The sequence below is a fragment of the Pseudopipra pipra genome, chromosome 1 (genome assembly GCF_036250125.1).
Source record: "Pseudopipra pipra isolate bDixPip1 chromosome 1, bDixPip1.hap1, whole genome shotgun sequence".
Lineage (NCBI taxonomy): Eukaryota > Metazoa > Chordata > Aves > Passeriformes > Pipridae > Pseudopipra > Pseudopipra pipra.
In genome coordinates this window covers 126810783-126828499 of record NC_087549.1, presented here as the reverse complement: position 1 = coordinate 126828499, position 17717 = coordinate 126810783, and the positions used below count along the sequence as shown (strand labels likewise).

The 17717-nt window shown below is 33.9% G+C and overlaps 1 protein-coding gene across 10 annotated transcripts in view; it reads right to left on the bottom strand.

Moving 5' to 3' along the window:
• DGKB (diacylglycerol kinase beta) overlaps positions 1–17717 on the bottom strand; it is a 389503-nt gene that overhangs the window by 131064 nt on the left and 240722 nt on the right. For all 10 annotated transcript variants that reach the window (XM_064676145.1, XM_064676132.1, XM_064676139.1 and 7 more), the window contains one exon: positions 6914–6978. In XM_064676145.1, coding sequence (XP_064532215.1) covers positions 6914–6978 — 65 coding nt within the window. The remainder of the gene's footprint in view (positions 1–6913; positions 6979–17717) is intronic.

Genomic DNA, 17717 nt, shown 5'->3' with positions numbered 1-17717 from the left:
ATCTAAGACCTAATTTCTAGTTAGTTAAAGGACAAGGCAAGTAAAAGCACATACTGCATATTATGTCAGTCTGTGCTGTACTAAAGGAGTATTTGGACTCTCCTCATTATCTATAGGTATTGTAGTAGGGGCTTAATTACTGGAATCAAAGGATTAAAAAAAAAGGCCCATAAAGCATCCACAGTTCAGAGTAAAGGTTTTCATGTTGTTAAATTTTAATTTCTTTGTACTAAAGAGTAATCTGTTTATGTTTATTAAATAGGAAGTGTAAAATTTATCCCTTAACAATTCATTTCATGGCTTTTAATGGCTTGGATATTGTCAATAACATTATATGTAAGTGCGCTGTGGCCACTTAACAACTGTGACTGGGTTTTTAAAGAAGGTTTTGTTGGTTTTGCAATATATATTAGAAAGGGTTGCTGCCTAACCATTTACAAAGCCTAGCATCTGTTGTAAACATGAAATATAGCAACATCAAATTTATGTAAAGATTTGCCATTTACATCTGCGATTTGAAGATTAATTTATCCAAAATGAAGTTTGAAGCTTCAAATTTACATGTTAGTACTAATTAGTTCTGACTATAATCCCTCTCCAAAAAAGCAATATTTGATCAAAAACAATTTTATCACAATGTACTTTATTCAATGTGTTCATAAAAAACAAGGAAAATAATCTTATTCATTTGTATAGAAATACTTGACCATACTTTATCAACAAGCAACAAATAGCAAGCTGTATTTTAGCAGTTTTGTTACAGTGTTTCCCAAATCTGCTGTAGACTCTCTTCACTTCTGAATTTACCACAGATGAAATAAGTCAGGAACCTTTTTCTATCATTGTGTTATTAATTGTTATTTCAAATGGTGTGACTATACAGTGGAAGAAACCAAGATTTAATTCCTATAGAGTTACATATTATAATAAAGGGTAGTAGTTTTAATTAATTAAAGAATCTGTAAAACATCCACTAGGCACCTCAATCCATAGAAAAGGTTCAGTGACCTGCTCTGAGTAATGAAACATCATCTGCAATAAATTCCTTTGCCAGCCTGACACCAGCTGAAGAAAATTAGATTCTATTGACCTGGGCCTATAGCATATGGATAGACCTTTTGTGAATCAACAGTTTGTTACTTGTGCAGTGCATGCTGGGCCAATCCCTCCATATGACTGTGCACCACAACAGTCCTGTCTCCTAGAAATTAAATGATTTTCATCCTTTAACATTAACCCTGATACATTTTACTTGACAATTTGTAAGGCAACTATTTCTTTAAAAACTGGGAATCACTTATCTTATAAAACATGTAACTTTCCTTAAAGAAAAAAACCCCAACGTTCTCATATCTTGCTAATAGTAGTAGAACATATTTCAGTTTCTTGTTTGTTCTTAAAAGTGCAGTATGGCAGGTGTTATACAACAACCCCCACAAACAGAAATGGCCCATGAACAGTACAAATGCCCTTACCACTCTAACGGTACAAAACCTGAACCCTGATTAGTCCTAAAGTAGAGAATTTGACAGCTGAGGACACTGGGAACACAAACATAAATTCACCGCTCTGCGTATGGCCGGACACAGCACATTGCTTTCAGAGATGTACTTTGAAGTCACAGGGGATGCTCAGGACTTAGGGATTCCTGTTTAACATACATTTTATACAGCACACTGCCTCTAGTCCCCATGAGTCTGAACCTAAGGTTTCCCAACCACACCAGTGTCTCAGACAGTCACTACAGAATAATGTTTAAGAGACCAAGAAGTCTCTCAAGCAGAGGGCCTTAGCCCATTAACACTTTCTAGAGAAATGATAAAAATATGAACTCTTGGGTAAGAGAGAGGTGCAGATACCAGAGATGCAAAGTGCTTTGATTTTGCTCTGTAGACAACAGATATAGGTAGGTTGAATCAGCTTTACACTCCAACTATCTCCCTTTGTCCCAACTCAAGCACACATTATGTTCTTCAGGCATTATTTCTAAAGGTAGGCTGCTACACATTTGAACTGACAAAAGAACATGCTGGTTGTGCTTTTTTATTTCTGTCTCTCTATAAACATTATAACCAAAAGCTAGGCAGAGGATGTTAATTTACCTACAAGCCATCTCTTGCTCACAGGAAAATATTTCACACTCTATCATAAATATTTTCACCTTACTTCGCTGCTTCTGATGACTGCAGTTGCAGTAATGCTGCCTGAGTCCAGAGATACTGTTCCCTGGAGTCTTATCCTTTAAAAAAAGGGACCTTTGGGTTCAGTGGGACAGGTAATAGATGTCTGCAGTTTGGTCTCTCTGTGGAGCCAGTGTCTTCTTTTTAAGCTTTTTCGTATCAGTCACAACCAGGAAGGGAGGAGAAGTTGAAGAGACTGAAATATCTGCAATTCGAGTTAGGAATGTTGTGTTGATGCTATTCACTGCAAATATGTGGTTGTGTCTCCAACCAAGAGACTCCATCACTTAAACTGAAAAGCTGGAAGAATAATGAAAATATCAAAATAGTTTTGTTCTATTCAAAACAAAACATTTTGACTGTTCAATTCAAAGCCAAAATAAACCAGCTTTAAAACAAAGACTAAGCACATCTGAGAATGGAGCATTTCATTCACCTCATGACAAATGAAATTGCTTTTAAACTGATCTTTTTTTCTCTCAGTCACAAAACTGGAACTTGCTTTCAACTCCAGTATTCAAGTGGAATAACTGTGTTCTGGTTTCTTTGCTGCCAGACAGGACTAGACATCTTTTATGATACAGCTTTTGAATACAGTAACAGTGTATTCATGACAGGATTTTTTCCTTTTTTCTTTTTTTGAGGTTAGTCAAGATATGATGCTATGATAACTCCATTGCATAGTGCAGTACACAAGTTAGGACACATGGAATAACTTGCTAAAGGTTCATTTCCCTGCCATTTCTCCAAACTTTTCTTACTGTGGCCTTTCCTTATTCTCCTGGAGAATACTTACATGAAGTAAGTCAGTACTTTCTATTACTTAAAAACTTCCTTAGAGATTAAATGTATAGATAGCGGCACAAAAAAAAAAAAAAGCATAATTAAGCAAGTTGAGAGGGAACCTCGAAAGTCCTTGGTCAGGAATATGATGCAAATCAAGTTATTAGGAACTTTTTATGCTGGATTTGTTTATGAAATGTGGGAATAGATTGATGTTTGAAAACCTCAAAGACAATGTATTTAGGACTGTAAATGCAATTTATAAATCCTACTTTAGTTTACTGAAACTAAGAAATATCTTTTATGCTACAGGATGCTAGAGAGTCAAAGTAGTATACCTAATTGAACAGAATATTATTTTAGAATAGTTAATATCAACTTGAATTATTTTTTTGTTGAAGCATTCTTTGTTTCCCTGTGTATATTCCAGTCACATAATTCATACATCTGTTATTCCCAGCATCGAGCCTACGATGTTTACACAGGTCCCTGTAGGGCATTTTGGCCTAACTGAATCATTATTTCAACTGTATGTCCTAGTTTAATGACACTGTTACTTGAAATACTGCTTTTGCAAGTTTTGTTCCCTCTGGCATAAACTCAGCCTTTCCACACTTAAATCTGAAAATTTGACCCTACTCTGAAGCAGGAGATGCTGGGAAGGAAAGTCTGCGTCCTCAAGCACTGGGTTGTCAGCACTTCAGACCTGTAGAGTGGGTAATGTGACAGCTCAGATTTTGCAGTTTTAGAATTAAATCTCAATGCAATGTCAGCCTGATTTCTGATAACGTGTGCTAATGATCCAAAGATATAATTACTTAAAATGGTCTATTAGGATTCATTCTTCTGACTGAGGTAGGGATGCTACTATTGTGTTCTCACTTCCATTCTTTGCTATTTGACTACCACTAGAAAAAAAATTATTCTCTTGCAGATCCATTTTTAGGAACAAGTAAAAAATATTTTAAAATCACTGGCAGATATTTATGTTGAGCCTTATTTGGAAAACAATATGGAGCCATTCCATAGCGCAGCTTACAAGTATAAAACTGCCAAGATATTAAGGCATGTATTAAGTATCTTTTCATTGAAAATTAAGCTTCTGAACACAGAAGATCCTTTTGTCGAAGGACTTGATTTCAATTTATTAACAAGCTCAAATAAACAGGTGCTTCATTGCAAAGGAGACAACTGACAATGTGGATTTTTAGTTCTTCAGCATTTACACAAACTTAGATTTTCCAAAGACTTAAATGTTTATCTCTAGCCAATTTACAAATCTACACCCTAATTTATTTCTTTTTATTTTTAATAAGCTAGTAATACTAAGTCTTTGTGTCCAAAATGTAAGAACACTGCAGAGTTTCAAAATGTGTCACAGTTCCCAAGAATTAGTCACTTAGTTCCAAACAATGCCACAAAATTGGCTAGCAGTCATTAAAAAAGCCTTTCTATGTCTTGCAATATTCTCTCACCTTCATTTGGAGAACATAAATACAGGAAGATTCTGCTTCCACTCAAGTACAATGGGTCAGGAGTTTCCCTATTAGTATGCTCTATTTACAGATGATCAGAGTGGTAGGGAATGCCCTCAGGAATTCGAGGATCATTACCAAGGATTTAATGCAAAAGATTCTCCAACCCCAAATAGCCTAACTTACTTCACTAAAGTAAGTACAACACCTGTGGATTTCAAAAGACCTCTGCACACTGTATAAACTTAAAAGTTCCTCTTCAAGGAAACTTTTTGAGTGTTCATTTTTCAGAGTAGACCGTCAGTGCAAAGGCCTGCTCTGAAAAACTGAATGATAGCTGTGAAAGCTAAAAAAGTTGGAAAATCAGGCAAGAGGAAACTAAAATAAAACCAAAAAAGTATTATTTTTCTTAAATCACAAGAGATATGTACATATGACAGTGTAGGATTTTCAAATGAGTAATGTAGGATTTTCAAAGGAGCAGGTGCTGTTAACTATGGAGCCCACTATTAATCAGACTTGAGTTGGACTTGCTGATGCTAAATCATTTAGATTGCATAGAAAATTCCACATTCTGGTGAATTAAATCTGGCTTAGCAGACATCTAAAAAAGGGTTTTATTTTCACACACTGCAGGAAAATGCTGCTGCAACATATTATGGAGTGTTGCCACATGCAAGTAACTGTTAGTGGAACAAAGTATTTGTGAAACATCATCATCTGGAAAATTCTATTCAACAAAAATAGAAATCCACTTTTTTTTCTCACTACACACAAAAAAAAATCAGTTTCTATTACAATACTTTGCTCAAGACTTTATATTCTTTTTAGAAAGGCATAATCTTTCTAAATAGTCTTTGAATACCTAGAGAATCACTGCTTTTTTCAAGTCCTTTCAATATCACAGTACCAAAGTACGTAGGGACTGGAACTATATATTTTTGTAATTAATTTCCTTAAGATAATGTTAGAAACATCAGGTTCCTTAAAATATAGATGAATTTCAAGGTGAGTCTGCTAGCAGATGTTATTAATGGCATATGATTTATTGTGACATGAAATCTGATCTGAAACTCATGTTATTAGCTGAGCTTTTTATAAATTATAATTGCCAACTGCTGAAAATATGCAGAAAGACCACTGATAAACTAGCTTCATCTTCAAGGCCTAGAATATCTGCATTTGCTAAAAGTCCAGTATCTCTAGTCCTGCTGACAGGGGATAATACATTGGGATACACAGATCAGGCTTGAGTTCATACCTTCTCATGATTCTTTGAGAATGAGAAGCATCAGAGCTAGGAAAAGGAGATAGTAGAAAACAAATATGTACTGTGGGACTTGAAAAAAACCCACAGACTTGGGTTCATAGTATGACACTGCATAGATACTAAATAGATTAAGCATTCAAGAAAAAAGACCTCAACTCTGACTGTTAGATGTAAAATAAATACTTTTAATGTGAAAACAGTAAGAAGTAAGATAATTTTCAAACATTCAAACATCATTCTGTACAGCTCTAAGATGAGAACACAAAGAGCATATTTTGGCATGCTGAGGTCTATGAAGATTTGCATCTATCCAAGATTTTCCAGGTCACCCACTAAACTAAAAAACAAATACCTAAAGAAAATCTATGGTTAGGCTCACAGTGACAAAACATTTGTGTTAATAATTATTTCTAGACATCCCCTATATATTCCAAATAACATTGTATCTTACTTTCCTCTCCGCATGTGTCTTTAAATGTTAATTAAAGTTTCTGAAATGTTGCTTTTACCCATCACAACTTACGTGCTAAACTACCTAAATAAGAAGAGACAAACATAAACATTGCATTATGAAGGTTATCTACTGAACAAACCAGATATTGAAAGAGGGTAAATTTACACTAAATGTAATACATTTTTAATCTCCATAAAAGCTCTGCGGTAATACTGAAAATTCAAGAAGCAAGACAAGAAACAGATGCAAAGTCTCATTCCTGACTTTTTTTTATGTATACAAAGTTGTTTAAAGATAAAAGCATTTATGTGTAAAATGGCATTCACTTGCCCTTACTTAGAGTATATATGGAAGAGACCGCTGTCAAGGCACCAGTGTGTGTGTGAATGAAACATAAGGATCACCATCTGCAACTGTCTAAGAAGTGTTCCTCAGTGCCTAAAGGCAAAGTGAAAATTCAGGGAACCTCACAACCACGGTGCATCATCTTGTCCATGCTAGTCTTACAAGTCAAACATCGCACCCGTGAGAACAGATTATTTACAATGCTTTTGATTTCAGTTGAAATACCAGATATGAAACAGTTACATTACAAGCGGTCTGGAAGCATATACTTAATATAAAATGAACCAATTTCCTCTCTTCTATAAGAATCAATATTTTAAAGGAAGTGTAAAACTTTACTCCTCAGAGAACATTCCTTAATAACATGGGAAAACATTTTTATATGCATGTATTTTTAGATTCTTACCTACTGTTGAACTTCTCTGGATGTTTTTCTCTCATGATGTGGAATCTGTGGGCAATTGAAGCATCCTAACAGGAAAAAAAAACAACACCATAAATCTGTTGTGACAGGAAAATTGCAAAACAGAAGACCAAAACTGTAAACAAGGTGTTTTGTGAACTGTAATTTTCAACAAGAGCAATACTCTTATCAGTTAGAAAGCTTACAGGTACACTAGTTCCAGAATGGGATATATCTGAACTTAATAATATATTATTCCTGTTGCAGTCTCCATTATTCCTTTTTACAAATCAGACGTGATAGTTATATTTACTGAAAGTGCCTTCAGATTTGATACAGCAAATATCATCCAGATGTGAAGGTTTCCAATAAGACCATTGGTACAGTTCTGCCTAGTAGAAATACTATATAAAGTATTTGAAATCTTTTTCTTTAAAAAAGGGGAGTGATAAGAGTCAGCAAAGTTACTTGATATGCATACAAGTTGATATTTGCATAAGGCCATTCAATAACTTTCTCTAAAATTTGGTGGAAAATTGGAATAAATGTCAGGAGATTCCCCATTTGCTACATGTCAGGGTGTGAAATCATGTAGGGGTAAAAATAGTTTAATATAAAAAACAGATTTCTTATTTGAAATAATGTTATCAAAACTCTTTAAAATTAAGTAAATTATGCTATTAACATAATAAATAACCTGTATGTGAAATGAAATAGCTGTATGAAATACTTATATGTCTGTAACATTTAAATGAGAATCAAATCATTGTGCTGGTGGGAGTTGTTGAATATAGAATATTTGGAAGTGATTTCAAAGCATTTTTGTATCTCCTTTGCAGGTATGAAGTTAATGTTTTCCTCGGTCCAGATTATGTAATATTTATTTCTCATACTAATCATTAAAACTTTACAAACTGGAAATTGATTTTTCATCTTTAATGTATGTATTAAATAAGGTAAGAGTATGAAATCTACCAACTCATGAGTCTTGCAAAGGATTGTAAACACAGAGAAATCCATTTAGATCATGTCTTCATATTATATCTTAAAATTCTGGATATATAAGAATATAAGAAGAGTTAGTTCAGTTAGTAGGAAATTAAAATGAATTTCAGTTTCTATGTAAATAGCATTTGAGAAAAATACAAAACTGTTACTATAACCAACTATCACCTACATGAACCTCCCCCCCCCTTTTACAAACTTCAACAATTATGGAAATACTAAACCTAAGAATTAGAGAGAAATATTAAACTAAGTATGAGTATATCTGGCAACATTTAAAACTATTTTAAAACAATGAGAATGAGAATTTGGAGGAAAAAATAAAAATTAAATACTTAAGTCATATATTAATAATTATTCCAAACATGATAAAAGTTTTGCTTAAAATAATTTTAATTTTAATTTTATTTAAACTAATAAATGTTAATCTAAATCACAAATAAGTGTGATTGGATCCATTAAAATATTCAATTTTATTCATGATCTCATTATGTAGTTTCTAAAGATGTCCATAGTTTGTTGCTTTATGCACATCACAAAATTATTTATGTATTTTTCTATTATTTTTAAGAATTGAATTGTCATTCAACATTTTACTGTTCTACAAGGAAATCACAGCAAAATTCCCCAGTGACTGGACTGGTGTTAGTCATAAAATGCCTTATTGTTCTGTCCTGTCATCCAAACTGTCATCTGAAATTTTCAGTGCTGTATTCTCAAACGGCACTCATCATTATTTTAAATTTATTTTTTGTGCAATTTTATAAGGCAAATATCCACAAGTATCCAGGTGATCCCACAGTTCTTGGAGATGGATGAAATAAAGCTGACAGTAAACCCTGAGACATCACACTTCTAAACAAAGCCTGCCAGCTGAACTAAAATAATAACTCTGTTAACTTTAGAAAGACCCATCATTCATACTTTATCCCACATTAGATGTGCCAGCATTAGAAAAGTATATTTGTTAGCCAGTTTTATATGAAAAAGAAATAAAAGGACTACTGTTGTATTTAACTGTTCATTTTCTACACACTGAAGCAAAAGGCAGATCCAAGACAAAATGAATAAAGAAGTAGTAGCGTTTTTGACAGAAACTAGGAAACACTAATCAAGGACTAACTGTCTAATGAATGAAATGAAAAGGCTAATGCGCTTACTCATGCATAACAAATGCAAGGCACAAACAAGCTAGGGATCAATGCCCACTGCAGACGGCAAACAGGCAGTTGTTTCCATGGAAGGTTGATTGGATCAAAACTTTCCCCTCCCTGAACATTTTCTGACTCCAAAATGAATCAACTAACTTAATGATCTGACAGGCAAAAAAAGTAATACACAAAGCTAATTCTGACAGGCACAACACAAGACAGGCACATATCAGACCAATTTCACAAAAAAAATTGCTGAAGAGCTACTTTTATTAATGGAAACTGTAAACCAGAATAGTAACTACACATAGATAAGCTCAAAAGCAGAGATGCTAAGGCTTTCTTCAGTTTATACTGCCCAATTGCTCTTTCAAACCTTAAATCAAATCAAACGTAGAGAGTCGTTAGATTTCCTAGCCTAGGTACCTCTTCCTAATCATAACTTCCTGCTATAGGAAAATCTGAAACCAGCCCATGCTGGTTGTGCATTACCAAAACAACCCTTTGCTTTAGGGGAAAAAAGATAAGAGGAAAAAAAAAAAGAAAACCAAGAAACGGAGTTTTCTGTTTTTCAAATGTCTGTATTCTTTTATATGTTATGACAGTAGCATATAGACTGGCATAAATGAATGAAAAATAATGGGAAGAATTAAAAGTAAGAGGAACTTGAGAATGAGTAGGAATACAAGTACTGTCTCCCAAGAGCTGCTGGAACTACCAGATGCCACCCCCAAATCCTGAGGAACAACCATTAGAAATTTGCTGGATTAGGAGAGAAGAGGGTCTTTCATTGTGAGCTGTTCTGGCTACATTAGAAACAGGATTAATTTTAGCATACTTCATTCAGCCATTTCCAATAGTGGCTTCTAGCCCAACTCGTTTAGAGCACACAACTGTTGATGGACCAATGGCGAATTCATTTCTTTTTTTCTGTCACAAACTATATTAAAATCACCTAATTAACTATACTGAGAAATGGAGTAATATTCATATGCATGGTGAATCAAATATTTGCATATTGTCACCTTAATATGCTGACCTTTCCTAGTACCCCATATTGTGGATGGCCAGTAAAATATGAGAAATTATTTTTGCATTTTATTATAAAACCAATGCAAAAGAGAAAATGCAGCATTCAGTAAAGCAAACTCACACAGTTCATCATATTACCTAGAAAAGTAACAAGTGAACAGGATTTTTTTAGAAAAGTCATATGACAGTCAGATATTGGTACATAACTAATATCACCTGTGAGCATTATTTATATTTTTTTAAATAAATTGATATGTATCAGGGCCTGAAATACAACTTTCCAGCATTACCATACCTGAATCTAAACATTTTCCATTTTTAAAGAAACACACCTTAAGTGCATGCAAACATGCTGAAAATTTGCAAAAACTTTATTATTAATAATAATAATCTGAGGAGACACAATGTTGTTGTCAAGGCTGTTGCAAGATGAAAGGAGAAGGAAGATCTTATGGTACCACTCTAATATGAAACTATTAGCTTTCACTTCATCCATACTTCTGTCACAGAGCTCATTTTATATCTAAACTATTTTAATATTTTTCCAAAACATCCAGACCAAAGCATCCAAGAATTGAGATTTTTTTCCAGGAATACTTTTGCATCAAAATCAATGTAGACACAAAGTAATGCTGAATACAGAGCATTTATGGCAGAACCAAGGAACTAATTTGACTATTTTGTGTTTCTGAGACTATTATATGAATATTTGAGTTGTACACTACTATTCTAAAATACTGCATTTCTTTTTTCAGATATACAATATTTTCAGTCATTAACATGTTAAATGACAATAGCCTAGATGATAATTTCTGTTAACTTTAACTTCATAGTACCAATCTAATCTGAAAAAAACTATCACACCGTGTGCTCTTTTGTATGCCTCCCTCATTTATATGGCTTCCACTCACTACTGTAGCATTTTAAAAGTAGAGATGAAAGAATGGCTGCTTGAAGAACAGAAAATGCAGTTTATCTGAGTTTAAATTCTACAAAATTGTACACATACTCTTAAAAAATGTATCCCTACATAGGACAAATATTCAACCTGGATGCACATCTAATGAACATGCACACAAAACCACATATATGCACCCTTACATTTGAACTTGTTCAGTGCCTGAAGTAGCTGGACTATCCTTATATCTCACTCAGGTTTGTTTTAAATTCTGACAGTGAAGATAAGATAGAGAACAGACAGAGCATATCTGAATCTACTCCTAGGAAATGGAAAAAATATTTTAATTGAACTAGGACATTTCTCAAAGTGACCTGCCAAGAAGAAAAGAAGCTTAAGTTGCTACACCTCTTTAATACCTTATGATTGACTTACACACATATATATTCATCTTTTTAATGGGTATTAGCATTACCGGAAAGCAATCTGAAGCAGTCTTTTCAGAGGAGTAACCTTATACATTGCGAATAACCTTATAGAAAGATTAATGCATTTAATATATGTCTATCTATAAGCTTGCTGTGATTAAAATTTCCATTAAATAATAATTTTTATGCTGGTGAACAAACAAATGACCAGTGTGCATCTTCTTTGGATATAAATGGTCTGATTATTTTTTTTTTTCTAAGATGCTTCTTTAATTAAGGCTTAATGGATCCACAAAGCTGGGAAGCTTAAGGGATAACTCAGCAACCTGCAATCTTTGGATCAGAATGCAAATCTAACCTGAACAACCAGTTAACTCACATCAGTTATTAATGTGAAATAGTACAGATGTAAAAAAAAAAAAAATCACTGAAAACAGATTAAGAAAGTTCACTGTAGTGGCTTAAAAGTTATTTTCTAGATAAACAAACATCCTTATGATTATGCATTCTACTTTCTGAAAATATACAAAAAACCCACAAAAAACATGGGTACATCCTTTGTTTTAGTATTCGCCCCATAACAACAATCTCAGATAAACAAATCATATTGAACCATTGATTAACCAAGTATAAAAAAAGGTAGCAAAGAAGCTTCAGACCCTGACTTGTTTGAATCCACCTGTCACTTCACATTTGACTCCCAAGTTTTTTTATTAAATTACATGAATTAACCTGAGAGAGGAAGAGATTTTAAAAAAAATTAATTCATTGATACATTACTTTTGGTGAAATGCTAGTTACTATAGTTGTCTTAGTTTCTACTGATATTCTGAGCCAGTATATCTGAGAAAGGTGATAGTTTGAGAACATCAGAGCAAGAAGATTTCAAGTGCTTTTTCAAACAGCTTTACTAAAAGATAATGATCATTCACTATCTTACAAAAAAATCTGAGAACAAAAATTTGAAAAATTTGTGTTCCTGTCTTTCCAAGAAAAACACAGAACCTGTCAACAGAAACTGTCAAGGTAATGCTATTCATTTTGTCAGTGATATTCTTGACAGCCAGCCCTCTGATGGTCATGTTCAAATATATTTCAGAGGTACATGTATTACTAAGTCAAGTGAGAATTTATATTTTAAATACTCATTTAAATAGGTAATATCTCAAAACCCAGGATGAAACATCAGTAACCACAGTATTTATGAATGATAGACAAAAGACCAGAGGATGGAAATGGTAACATAAAATTGGAACAAACCTTCAAATGCAAACATATTTTGTCTCCCTTTTCATTTGAAGTCAGATCTCTGTTGAGTTTCTGACACTGTTAATGCACAATTTGATTTGGAATTGTTTCACACAGACAAAAAGTGGAATCCATTTTGCAGGAAAAGATATTTCTGTTGAAAAAACCACCAAGCTGTTCTGCCTGTGCATAACTCTGTAACATGTGGACATATACACAAATTGACTCACCGGTATTTACTATCATAATGTATTAGTTCATACAGGGTGACCACATGTCCCACTGTGTAAAGACCAGTACAGAGTCCAGTCCTATAAGACAAGCCTTTGTACCAGTATCTCAAGGACTTTATTTGAGAAGCGAATTTGGGGTTTAGAAACTGACATTACATTTCTATGTATCTATATTTTTAAGTTATTAATCAAATGCAATGACCATCAAAGAAGACTGGGAGGTAAGACAGGCTATTATCAGACCAGATGTGTCATGTGCCCCATGACTCAATGCAGTACACAGGACATGTACCCTGTAAGATGATCTCCACTGAGGATACACTGTGTTAATGAGCACATCTTCCTTTCTTTATATTTGGTCACCCTAAATTTACTGTAACTAGAGAAGGGTTTTTCTAGGTCCATGCTGAGTGTTTATGTAGTCACTAAAAAGAGGAGAAGAAAAGTGATCACATGGCAATTAGCCAACATAGCCATATAGACAGTGCATTAAATATCTTGTATATTAAAAAGATCTCTGTGGTAAACCTTCAGTAGCATTTCTGATAACTGCTGATTGAGAATTATGTTGAAATTGTCCAAATCATCCTGCACAATGAGTTTGAGCATAACACAATCAAGGACACAACTCACTCAGGTTGAAAGTCAATATAAGCAATGCAATTGCATTGTTGCTTTAGCTATTTTTCAGAAACACACAGAAATGGCTCGCAGGTATGTTCAGTAAAAAGCACAGAAAAAAAGTTTGCATTAGAAGTCTATCTGTTATGAAATGAATGCCTAGACTTTCATGCCAGCACTTTTGCAGTTTTTAGAAGAGCAAAGTGAGTAATTTGCTCAACTACTAAGCTTCTTTTTTTTTTTTTTGTTAAATACTAATTAATGCCATTGCATTAAAACCTAAAAAGACAAACTTGGGATAAGGAATAATTGCTTGTGTACTGTCTTGAAAAATTATACTCAACTTAACATACGGTTTTCAAACACTCTCCTAATAAAGAAATCACAACACCCCAAAAAAAGGAAAAAAAAAAATCCCAAACCAACACAAACTCTGTTGAGTATTTTCATTTTGAACACTGTTTAAGTTTTCAGTATAGTATTCTTTCTTAGGGGATTAATTCAAGCCCTTAATTTAGGTGCCTAAACTGCTAGGATGTTCTCTCTATCCTCCCAGTATACTTAAAAGTAAGAAGACAGCTCTTTGGAAAGGCTCTTCCAAAGGCATGTTGACAAGTTTCTGCTCTGAATTGCCATTTCAAAATCTTTTGTTATTAATCATACAAGAAACTGAGCACACCTAACTTCTTACGTTTATGAAGTTATGCCTGAAATGCAATAGTTTGAGTAATCCTTTGAAATGTTCACTGGGGTCCAAGCCAAATCTTGTATCATCACCCATTTTATATGCTCATTTGCCTGATAGGGATCAAATAATAAATATTCACCTGACTGCTCCTTTGCAACTTCCCATAACTTGTTAGTCAAAACCTTGGCAACAGAGTCTTATAATTTTAATACATATTTATGTTATTCATTTGTTTCCATAGCAGATATTTATTTTTATAAGAAATATGCAAACCACTGAAACATCTCTCATTGATTTACACTCTGAAAGAATATTTTTCTCTTAATTGAAAAAGGTCACTGTTTTCCTCATTCATTATGTTTTCTATTTGAAATTTAAATTTTTGCATTACAATATTATTTATTATCTTCCCTATTGGACAAACTAATATTAATTTATAAAAAACCCCAACATAGTCATAAATTAGGGCTAGATGTTGGATTATTTAGCTACAGATGTTATCTCTTTTCACTGATTTATGACAAACTTTTTAAGATCCTCTCCCTTACATTTTTCACACAGCCTTTTTGTTCCTTCTTGTAGGCCCAGAAGGATCTTTCTTTACTTTTGCTTAATATCTGCATTCGTTCTCGTGTTGCATCAATCAAAATATTTTCTGAATCCTTCTACTTTATTTTCTTGTTAAGGTGTATAAGGCTTCTAATTCCCACTTCTCTGGAGGTTCCATCAAACTTACTCCCTCCTTTATCAACCCATGTAGGCACCTCCTTGTACCAGTAAGCATTTGAGACCTTAAGGGTCTGTCAAAGTATGATATGGCTCTGAGAAGGCAACAACAGCAACTGGAGAGCATGCTTATAGGCCTTAGGCATGGGAAAAGAGTGAGAGGTGTCTGAGTCTTTTCGGGAGTTAAAGAATATTAAATACTTGTACAGACTATGAGGGCTTCCAAGTCCTGAAGAAGCAGTGGAAGAGTCTAACGCAAGTCCCCACACATGGCCTGGTTCTCCACAGTGCTTACAGCTAATGCAAAAGAGACAGAGTGCCTTACAGCAGGGTGAGGTCATAGGAAAAACGGCAGGAAAGTTTTGTATCAAACTGAGCCAAGCCTATTTAACAGCAAGTATGAAAATGACTGGGCAACTAAGAAGGCTCCAAGAACCCACTAGATTCATGTGAGCTACTCGTGCCAAGTTTACTCCCACCCGAGTGGTTTCTCTGAGTATCTGAAAGGGTAGTGCAGAAATAAAATGAAATTAACAATGTTCATTGCAGTATTTGATTGAAGAGATTACACCCTAGCAGATCACCTTGATCACACACTGTTTTTACTGCTACTGTTAATCAAATTTGTAACTTACAAGATGAATGAATACTTGCCTTCATACACAGTGTAAATGGTCAGACTCCTTTCTGGAATGCAAAAGTCAGTTATGTACTACATAGCAATGACCAATATTTCCATGAAAATAAGGATTATTATTCTCTGAAATATGTCTGCTAACCAAATAATATAACTAGTTCATAAAAACAGTGTTCGATATGAGTTTTTGTCAAGTTAAATAAAGCCTAGGCTCTGCAGTAATGGGTATCTGAAAAACAAAATATACTAAAAAATCAAACTAGATGCCATCTTACTGAGCATTTAGGGGCTGTAAAAGATTTTCTCTATGAATAATAGGATCCTGTATTAAAAAGCAACCAACATAAAACATGCTATGGCTTAGAGAATGAAAAGTCTTTTCTGGACTTAATATTTGGATATATGGAAAAGTGTTAAAATATGTCCAAATACAAACATGTGTAGTCAAATTTTACAAAATTAATTCACATATATTTTCCTCTCAAAGCAAATTCAGCTTTTTCTATAGCTGCTTTGAATAAATAATTTAGATATGTAAAATATTTTGCAGTGCTGATTTACGCAGCGTGCAACACATAGAGGTCATGCAGTACCTATTTTTGTAGACTCTGGACATCAAAAAGCTTTGAGGTTAAACATATTTATTTATTCCACACTGAGGTTCTGTTATGTGATATAAAGGGAATAACTCCCAGGTTATTATCAAAATATTGATACATAAGGACAAAAAAAAAATTAGGGTTTTTTGCACTGAAGACAGTAATAATTAAGAACTGGAAACTTTTTTTTTTTAGAAAATCAACATGTACATAAAAATGGTTTCAGCTGAAATGGGAAAAACACCCAGCAATCTCAGAAACTACCACTTCTATATTTCACTATTGGTTTATGCAATATTGTTTCACCATTAAGCGATTTCACAGCAAAATAAAAAATGCAGTTGTTGATGTGGTCAGAAACCCTGGAAACAGCATTAAAGCCCTTTGTTATGATTTAACATGCACAGAATTTTGAACCCGAGAAATAAAAATGTCCAAATTGCTTTAGAAGTGCTGAATTGATCCTTCAGAGAGGGCCAAAGAAATGCTTTTGCTGCCTTTCCACATCCCAAGGATCCAAATTCACAGAATATTAGTGAAAAAGTCTAGGGAAGTGTAGTGGAACTAAGTAAACCCTTAAATTTTCTAGCAAAAAAATTCCCCCTCCCAAGAGTGCACTTGCATAATGCTTTTCGCCTAACCATCTGGACAGACTCAGTGCGTCATGGTTGTTTAGCAACTTACAGCTTTCATGGTAGCTTTGAATATATTATGCCAGTATCCTCTTCTCAGTCTCAAATTGTTTGGGAGGATTCTATATCTGCATAAAAACTCCTTGTCCCATTTACTCAGGATTTCCAACACATATGAGGTTTTCTAGAAGGTGAAGTTGTTTACACTAAATAGTAGCATACAATTCTGCAAATTAATTGTCTAGTTTACAAAGATACTCTCCAACTGATCAAAATAAGGGTGCAGCCAGCTGCAGTGCAGAGGCAGGAAAAGCAGAGTTCAGGAGACAAGCAAAGTACATGGTCAAAGTTAGGTCCATGAATTTTCATTGCAAACAACATCAACAGGACAGTTTCTCTGAACTCCAGGCCAGACAATGATGTTATAAACATATTTTACCCCATTGTTTTTTGATAACAATAAATCAATTTGCTTCATGAGAGAGATCTAAAGAAATCTTTGGTCTAAATGAAAGCATAGTCAAATCACCCTTCAACTTTTTACCTTAAAAACCAACAATGCAGCAGGCTGAAAGCTGCTCCTAGATTTTTATAAATTTGCAAATCAAAGAGCACCTGTTTGTAAAGTGCTGCTTTGCTCAACTACTTAAATAATGTAATCAATACTAAATGACAAGCTAGAATTCCAAAATTTGCTGCACAGTAAGCAGACACTTGTCTTGCTGATGTTTGTAATAAGTAATCCTTATAATGATAGCCAAGACAAATGCTGTTAATATTAACTGTTACTCAAGAAAAAATAGCATATCCATATGACATCAGAAATCATTTCAGAGTAAGATTATCTTAATGGTTGCAACTATTTTGTATAATGCTAGCATTAATAAGGGTAATGTAAATCAGTTAAAT